The sequence below is a fragment of the Phaethon lepturus genome, unplaced genomic scaffold (assembly GCF_000687285.1).
Source record: "Phaethon lepturus isolate BGI_N335 unplaced genomic scaffold, ASM68728v1 scaffold46566, whole genome shotgun sequence".
Taxonomy (NCBI): Eukaryota; Metazoa; Chordata; class Aves; order Phaethontiformes; family Phaethontidae; genus Phaethon; species Phaethon lepturus.
This window is the reverse complement of record NW_010546411.1, coordinates 6,366-15,633: the sequence shown is the minus strand read 5'-3', so window position 1 is coordinate 15,633 and position 9,268 is coordinate 6,366. Positions and strand designations below refer to the sequence as shown.

Here is a 9,268-nt window from a genome sequence, read left to right as displayed (position 1 = left end):
GCATCAAAGTGGAGTTCATCGGGCAGATCGGTGAGAGGGGGTGCGGGGTGCAGGCCTGCTGCCAGGCGGCCTGTCATCGGGGGTGGCGGACCGGTCCCCGACGACCCTGCCCAGGTGCCTGCCCTCTCGGTCGTGTTGCGCGGAGGCCGACACGTTCCTCTGGCCTTCCTAGCGCTGCCGGTTTGCACACACGCTAGCGCGAGTCCTGGGAACATCGCCGCGCCCTACGGTACGGAAATTCTCGCCGGTGCGAAGTAGGTTACGCTCGCTCCCGAGCAGCACTCGGCTGCAACGGAGAATTCCCACGGCTGCCTGGAATGTTTCCAACCCCTGGTCTGTTCCCTGGGCTTGAGCCCCGGCGAAAGGGAGGGAACTCCAGCCCTTTTCCAGGTCATTGTTCTCTCGTCCTATTTTCTCGCTTCTGCTCAGTCACCGATTTCAGCTCTAAAAGGCACATGCTCGGAGGTGGGGTAAAATTCAGTTTCTGTCCTGCAGCTGCAGGTCTGAGCGTGGACATCCTAGCAACGCCAGCTCTCGGGCAGCATTCTCCAGGCTGTCTTTATTTGCAGCTCTATGAGCTGTCTGTTTGCATTTCTCGTGTGCGTGCCTGTTGATTCGGTTAGGCCCAGGTACGGCAGGGAGCAACGGCTCTGCCAAGGACGATGAATCAGGTGGGTTTTGCCCATCAGTGTCAAATCACTGACGGCACCTTCCCAGCCCCTACCCCACAACACGTTTTACTGGGGTAGATCAGCTTTCTTGAGGCCTACGGGTTCAGCTTGGCTGATTCCATCTTTTATTCTCTTATTCTTTGAGTGAGTGACCATGCATCCCTGCACAGATAGTTGGGTGACTTCAAGTTGTTCATAACTTGTGGTTATCTGTGCGTGTAACCAATTTAGATTTCATATTTCCTGCTTTCTTAAAGGAAAGGTAGCTGCCACGCCCACTCTTCAGTGGAGATGTCAGTGTTTTGTGGACGCGCCAGAGACCCACAAGCCAAAATGAGTTCAAGATGTTCCCAGTGCTTGGCGTGTGCGATGCCTCACGTCTGTGGTCCTCCGTGCTGGGGTTTAACCCTCAAAATCGCTGCGCAAGCTGTGGGCCTGCAGACCTTTGCATTGCAAATCATGCGGTGTAAGGAAAGTGAACTAGAGGTTTTCCCACCCAACCCCAATACTGCTCTTTAATATTTTTGCTAGCCTCGCTTTTTTGGAAACACTGCTTTTTTGGAAAGAAAGGGGAGGAGGACAGGCAGAGAGAGCCTGTAAATGATGGACTGGAAGTTCATCAGGAGCTAGCTTATGGCCTCCTATTTGATTATGATCGTCAGTGGAAATTAAGCATGAAATTTGCTTCCTGCTCCACTCTGTCTCCTCTCTGTTGCCTCGCCTGCTTCTCATTCCCCATTTCAGAAGGCTTTTGAGCCATACATATTTAGAAGAACTGCTTTGAATTCACGTTATTGCCCAAGCAGGGTGTGTTAGGAGCTGCTGTGTCTGCACATTAGTCCTTTCTCTTTGCCCATCAGGCCACTTTATTAAAGCGCTGAAGTTTGCACCGCTGATGGCACTTCCTTAATGCTTTCCATCTCAAAACAGCTTGCCTTATATTCTGACTTCTGGCTGACATGAGGTCAGTATCTATATGAGACAATTTAACAGGTAGGGAAACTGAGATGGAAAGGAGTGATGTGTCACAGGGAAAATGTGTCACTGGGTACCAGTGTCCGGACTGTGAACGCTGTGTCCTCCATGGTGTCCTGTGAGCACAGAACCCATTTTAAGATTGCAGTTTGCCTGCGGTTACTGTGTCCTGTGTCCTGGTCCTCAACCAAAATGTTGGCAGGTTATTTTTTTAATCTTGAAACCTTATAGCTCTGAAAACCTGAAATTACAGCTTATACCTGTCTGACGTGCTAATGTCTTCTGAAGTGTGTGAAACATTAATCCTGCCTCTTAAGGCTGCGAAGTGCCAATCTGTGCCCTTCTGAGGTAGCAGAGAACTTAGTACACTGACATTTGCCTCCCCTTGCTTTAAATTCAATCGTTGCCTTCTGCATTGTGTGGGAAGATGATATATCCCTCTTTTTCTGTGGCACGTGGCTTCTCCCTGTCACATCAACAAGCACTTTCCTCTGAATGGACATGTATCCAATGCAGAGAGAGTCAGTTTTTTTACGTCACCTGCCTGCCCAGCTTAAAGGGCTTGATGGCACTCGCTGTTCTGCGTAAGTGCGGGGTGTTCTAGTGCCAATATTTCCATTATAGAGATAAGGTGAGCAAAGGGATGTAAGAAACAGACATTACTTAAAAGCTAAAATCTCACCCTGCATCTCAAGGAGCAGAGAACTGAGTCTCGCTGCAGTTCCTGAACTCTGCTAATACTTCTCAGAAGCCTCCTCTGCACAGTTTAGTGCTGACAGTGAACTTGTGGGTATATGATTGTCTGATGACTTGGGTTTTTGTTTCCTCATCTAAATGTATTAGATTGGCTAAGGCTTTACTTTTTAGAAGGACTGCATGGGTGTCTTGTAGTCGCATAGCTCACGTGCAGGGTTGGGAAGGGCTGATTTCCTTGATGGTTATGTGTAATAGAGCTGTCAATGCAAATTGCAGTTTTGAGTTTCTGTTGCTTTGACTTAAGGGAGAAAACTTTGTGGAAGTGTAGAGAGGATTGCTTTCATTTTGCTGACGCAAGAAGGTTGTGGGGAAAACTGAAGCAATGTGACCACATTGATTACTTGAGCTGGTTTGAACAGTGCTTCCAAAGGTGAATGCTCTTCCCTCATCGTTGTTCACGCAGCCATTAATGTGTTTATCCAGGGGCTGGTGTAACAGTTGACTCAACTGCCTCCCCACGCACTTGGCAGTCATGAACTGAACACTGACTTTGTGCAGAATGGGTGAGGATCTCCACTGTTACTTATTCCCCGGTGTGAATCAAGACCACTCCAACTCTGTTGTCAGAGGATAAGCAAGAACAATTGGAAGCCTCCTAGCCTTTCTTTTTTGCTATGTCACTGTTTGCTGTTCCAGAGAAGCAGCGGTTGTTTTTCCTGTCTTTACAGTGGTGATGCCTTTGGCCTGGAATACTCTGTAGAAAATTATTGGAAGGGGTTGCCTGACCTGCTGGCTCCTCTTCTCAAACAGTCTGAACATAATTAATATTGATCATAGGTGACCCATGTCACTTTTAAGGCAAGCCGAGTGCAGTACGTTGCACCCTGGTAGGTTCTCTGAACAGCAGTGAAGGAAGTAACGGTCTGGACAAGACAATTGCTTATAGCTGTGAAATCTCCTGCTTTTCCTCACTGTGTCACATGGGATTAAGCATCACTGCTTAACCTGCACTTCTGTCTTCCTAGAACTCTACTATGACCGAGGAAACCACCATGAGTTCGTGTCTCTGGTGAAAGACCTGGCCCGTCCTGGTGAATTCACTCAGTCGCAGACATTTGACTTCGAATTCACACACGTGGAAAAACCTTATGAGTCCTATACCGGGCAGAATGTGAAGTTACGGTGAGTGTCTTCCCCTTGCTGACCCCAGTTCTTGGTTCTGTGCAGTGTGCAAGTACTGATATTTACCACGATGATAGTGGAGTGCAGCATCCCTTCCCAGACACCCTTGCAAGCTTACAATGTAACTCCAAATGAATTTTGGTGGGCTGAGTTGTAAAAGGCTGTCTTTGAGGGCTCTACTTCTATAAGCATGCATCAGGCTTTATGGAGCTTGCTTTGCACCATTTAAGTAACAAGAGAAATCAGCCCCTTCTGAATCAACCAAATACTTTCTAATTTATTTGGTAATTCAAAAACCAAAAGAAATTGTTCGCTTTAGTCTCCAGTGGGGACATTTTTGATGCCTTGTAATCAGTCTTGTCAACTTTAATTGTGCTCTATATGCAAACAGATGCCTAGCTTGTATCTTGTTCATATGTTGCAAACTGTATTTCACATCTAGGATCTAGGCACCCCAGCTGACTTGAAATCCAGTCACTGGCTTCAAAGGGGGGAGGTTGGAAAATTCTGAGATCTGCAGAAAGAGGTGTGTCTGTGGAGAGTGGTGTGATATAATCTCTTGCAAAAGGGCAGTGGTTTTAACATGTGCAAGCTGTTACTCAGATCCCCAGAGTGGTGCTTAGATAACTCAGGCTCACAAATGCATGAAAGTTTAGAGAAGTCTCAGAAAAGTGTGCTTTTCCATTTGACAATTCCCTTCTGTCTTTTCCAAAATGGGTTATTGGCAGCTCCAGAAGCCAGGGTACCAGTAAGACTGCTTGGGTAGCCCAGTGCAATGCATTCAGCCTCATGTCCCTCCCTGCTTCTTCTCTGTTGCTACCTGTACAACCCTAATAGGAGGGGGACTCTCCTTGCAGGTATTTCCTCCGAGCGACTGTCAGCCGCAGACTGAACGATGTGGTGAAGGAGATGGACATAGTTGTGCACACTCTGAGCACCTACCCAGAGCTCAACTCCTCTATTAAGATGGAGGTGGGGATTGAGGATTGTCTGCACATTGAGTTCGAGTACAACAAGTCCAAGTAAGTGTCTAAAGAGCAGCCAGTGGCTGTGGGGAACCATCTGCTACAACAGGGGACAGCTTGGTTTGGAAGCCGGAGGCATGTGTCTTGCATGTGATCCTCAAAGGGATTCTTTGTTCACGTGCTCCAGTGAGGCTGGCAGACAGCTCAGATCCTGGTTGAGGATCTTTGGCTTCCTCTCCTTGCCCATAGATGTGCTTTCTGGACCAAGGAGTGGGAAGCAATGGCTGTGGCTTACTCAGCTTGGAGCACAGCGTGAGGCTGTTGCAGTAACTTCACATTCCCTGTATCCTCAGCAAGATAGTATTTCCAAGTGTCTTCAAAGTGTAATGTCTGCTCTTTACCAGATAGTACAGCTGAACTGGGGCCTTAATTCAGGCCCAGAAGCTGAAAACGACTCTGTTAAACTACTTTTAATGCATCTTTCCCAGCTGATGCTAGCAAATCTCCCTGCAGTGTAACATTTTGGTTAGTTTTAATTGACCTAAAAAATTGGTTTTGGAGGCTTTGCTGTCACAGGGGTTTCTTGCAGACATTCAGCCTGAAATTCCGTTTTTAGTTTATCTGATCATGCTAAATGTTCTTGTCGGTTTCCAAAAGACAGGAGGATGAAAGATGAAGTGCTGTTTACAGCAGCCTAGTGGAGGTGGTTGATATGCCATCTGAAATGTACAGCTGGGGCCGCGAATAAGAGCAAAGTGCCTGACAAGCAAGTTCCCGCTCTTCAGTCTGAGTCCTGGTCTGCTGTGCAGTGTTTGATCGTGGTGCTTTCTTCCATCATGTGCTAGGTATCATTTAAAAGATGTGATTGTCGGAAAGATCTACTTCCTGCTGGTGCGAATCAAGATCAAACACATGGAGATAGATATCATCAAGAGAGAAACAACAGGGACCGGACCAAATGTGTATCATGAGAATGACACAATAGCTAAATATGAGATCATGGATGGGGCACCTGTGAGAGGTGAGAAGGCAGATGAACCTTTCAGAAGTCTCTTGGGGTGGGAATACGAGTCCTGCAGTATCTTCAGCTGCATCTGTGTGCTCACTAGTAATATGCATCCTATTTTACTGGTGGACTCGCAGCAGTTTACATAGGTGATTAAATATGATCGCCTGCCTTCTCTGGCATGATGAGGGGGAATTGAGGCATAATGAGTTGCAATGACTTAATTCTTTTGATGAAGCAGTGGCAGAACCAGGAATAGATGTAAATTCACTGTTGGCATGGGCTACCAGCTGGCATTGCTGCAACTTGGAGCTGAAAGATGGTGTTCTAGCTCTGTGCCAATCTCCTGTGCCACTTGTTTTCCAGTTCCAGAGTCACCTGCCAGAGAAAATGTCACCTTACTCATTTTTTCCTGCAGTGCTGTCTTGATGCAAGTCGCATATGAGTCTTATGCTGTTAAAGTGGAGACGGAATAGCTGTCAGCAAGGGCAAGGTCTGGCTACGGACCACGCATGCTGATTTTTGAAGGGAGTTGAGGTCTTTTAGCTCCTCTTACTCCACTTGTGGAAATGGTCACAAAGTTTGTGGCCTAGGGAGATTTTGGTCTGTGCATTCTGTCTGTGCTGATGGTTCTGTGCACTTTGTAGGGGAGTCCATTCCCATCAGACTCTTTCTGGCTGGCTACGAGCTGACTCCAACGATGAGGGACATCAATAAGAAGTTCTCGGTGCGTTATTACCTCAATCTGGTGCTGATCGATGAGGAAGAGAGACGCTACTTTAAACAGCAGGTGAGAAACAGAGCTGTTAGTTCTTCTTGGGCCTGTAGACTATTGCTTGGGATACTATGTTATAAGGACCTTCTGAGAATTTGGGATTCCCATAGGGGAGAATTATGTTCTTCACTGAATATCTGTAAGGACTAGACAAATTAGAGTGTGCAAAGAGGGTCTAAAAGGAATGGTCCACACAGGCCAGATGTGTGTGGTGGTAGGGATGCATGTAGGAGGTGACCACCTGGCACTTCTTTTCCTCTCTGTTGCCCTGTGGTGGAGCTTCTGTGCTTCACCCTATCAATTCCAAGGTGGTAGCCAACGGCAATAGGACAGAGCTGCCCTTGACATCCAGGGTTGCCTCTGTGTGCTCAGATCCCAGGGAGGAGCGCTCTCCCCACATTTTCAGGAAGGCTGCATTGTGAGGCCTCTGCTTGCCACTGCAGGTGGCCTCATGCGCACAGCTGAGGGTGGAACACGCCAGCACAGGCTGAGCTCTCACTGGGTGCAAGCTGCTCACCTGGCAGCTCGGTTCAGCCTTTGGGGTCTGGGTGGGGCTGGGAGAAGGTCTCACAAGCCCTGACAAGCCCTGCTGGCTGTGTTACTACAGGAGGTGGTACTTTGGCGGAAAGGAGACATAGTGAGGAAGAGCATGTCCCACCAAGCAGCCATCGCCTCCCAGCGGTTTGAGGGGACCTCCTCACACACCGAGGCCAAGACCCCCAGCCAGCCTGCAGAGAACAACGGCCGGCAGTGAGAGGCCATGCAGAGGAAGGCTGCTGTGAAGCCAGTGGGGACAGCAGCGAGGAGGAAGAAAAAACACTTCAGAGACTTCACGAAAATAAATATCCGTTTTTGACTTAATTCCTTTCTTCAAAGGACTCATAGGGTGGGAAGGGGATGGGAGGACAAGGCAAGCTGGAGCACTGGTCAAGTTGAAGGTACCTCAGTGCTTCTCAATCAGCTACATTCCTCTGGGGTTGGCTGCTTTGAGGCATGTGTTGGAAGGCTGCGGAGCTGCCTGATCTCCTCTTTGCCCTGAGACCCTTTTTGAGTGTGGCAGTGGGGAGGGAGAGAGCAAGTGAAGGTCAAATCTGCTGCTTCTTCCCAGCGCTGTGGAGGTTGCTTTGGGGCTGTGTAGGATAGATATTTTTCTTGCCTTTCTGAAATCTTCACGAGGGAAAATGACACAGTGATCAGCTGGAAGGTAGAGGAAGGAGTCAGAGACTGAGGTGTGGCCTGTTTGAAATTGCTTAGTGTTATCCCCTCACCGCCTCCCCTTCCTCTTCATGCTGGCGTTGGATTCCTTGTCACAAACAGTAATATGGTGTAGCTGAGTCAGCCCTGGGACTGCCACACATCACACGGAGCATGGGCAGCAGGTGCACTGTTGTGTCCTTGCCCTGCAGCTCCTGACTGCCTGTTGCGTCGAGGAGGAGCTGTGGCTAGTAGGAGGGAGTGAGGCATGCGAATGCAGTAGGAGGTGGCACAGGTTGGGCAGGGTGGTGAAGGTCCCAGTGCTGCGGGGTGGGTAGGAAGGCTCCTGGCTGACAGCGGTGACTTCCTAGTCTTGTCCCGGCAGCTGCCTCAGTGCCCCTGAGATCCAGTCTCTCTGGTTGCTGCACTCATACGGGTCCCAGTTGCTGCTGCAGCACAGGGGCAGATGAGCCTTGAGAAGTCTAGAGAATAGTTTTGGGACATGAGAAATAAATGGGGGCTCTCTTGGGAGTGGGCTTACGCTATACATGCTGCCCTGCTCATGTCTGTGTCCTTGTGACAGAGCAGGCTTTGTAGTAGGAACAGTCAGCAGTTTAGAAAGACGTGCATATTGTTTTCTTTGCTCCCTCACACCTGTGGGATGAGGATTAGTGAGGACAGAAAGTGCACGCAATTGTTTTAAGAAGCTCATGGCCTGTGTGTGCTGCTAGATGAAGCCAAGCAGCAACTGGAAGGATGGTAAAGCTCTCTGAGTCCAGAGACACATTCCTGAGGTTTGAGCCCCGAGAGGTCTGTGGGTATGCCATGAACTGAGAACCTGAACGTGGGTCTTTTCTTTTCTAAAATAAGCTTCTTTTAGTCTTCAGCTAAGTAGAATCATGAGAACTTTCCCAGAAGGGAGTCAATCCTCCATTAAAAATTAGATGTGGCTTTGTAGACTGAATCTGGAGAATATCCATCCTGTTTAGATGCCCTTCAAGGAAGCAGGTGGTTAGAGCTCCTACCATAGCTCTAGAGGTACAAGCCTGCACTAAATGCTGTGATACGAGCTCTATCAAAGTGGGCTTTGTCTGGATTTCCCTGTGAGTTTCTGGCTCGCTAAGGTTTTGTCCAGCTTCCTTTTGACTCTGGAATGAATGTCCTCTGCCTCTGTCCTACAGCTGAATGTAGAACAGTTGTCTTGCAGCTGGGAAACTGAAGTATCCTCTGCTTTGTTTAGTGGAACAGTGCTGGTGGAGGGAGTGGGGCCTGGGTGGGAAGGGGAGCTTTTTATGTAATAAGACAGCTACTGTATTTCAGTGATAAATGTGTGTTTCTGCTTGCCAAAGTAAGTTATCTTTTACTCACCACGTGTAAGGTTGTGGTTTTTAGTAGAGCTGGACAGTCTCGCTCTGTTGTAGAGGACACTAATGATCTCATCGCTGCTGAATGCTTGTGTCACACCATGTTTCTGCTCTGTAATAGTGAAGACGTGGCTTGCTTTTCTTTACATGAGAAGTCTGTGCCATGGGCTGGAGCCGTGTCTTCCTAAGACTGAAGCAAAAGCTTACTTTAGACAACTACCTTGTTATGCCAGGGCAAGGGGTGGTAACCTGCTGCAGGTCTCACATGGCAAAGGAATCTGGATGTTACTTTTGACACTCGCTCTGTGCCTCCCTCTGTGTGGGGGGAACCACCTGTGCTGTGGCAATACACAAGCTTTTAAGGACAAGTGAAGCTCCCATTGGGAGCCTCTGGGGATAGCAGACTATCTTCCCATGGCTAAGCTGAGCACAGCAGCACC

General features: G+C 48.5%; 1 protein-coding gene across 1 annotated transcript; it reads left to right on the top strand.

Moving 5' to 3' along the window:
- Positions 1-5: 5 nt before the first annotated feature.
- On the top strand, positions 6-7,119 carry VPS26B (vacuolar protein sorting 26 homolog B (S. pombe); the record flags this gene model as incomplete). Its single annotated transcript, XM_010289283.1, has 6 exons — positions 6-30; positions 3,368-3,524; positions 4,382-4,546; positions 5,335-5,510; positions 6,143-6,285; positions 6,878-7,119. Coding segments are annotated over 6 exons (813 nt in total), but the record flags the coding sequence as incomplete, so codon positions are not given.
- Positions 7,120-9,268: the final 2,149 nt, after the last annotated feature.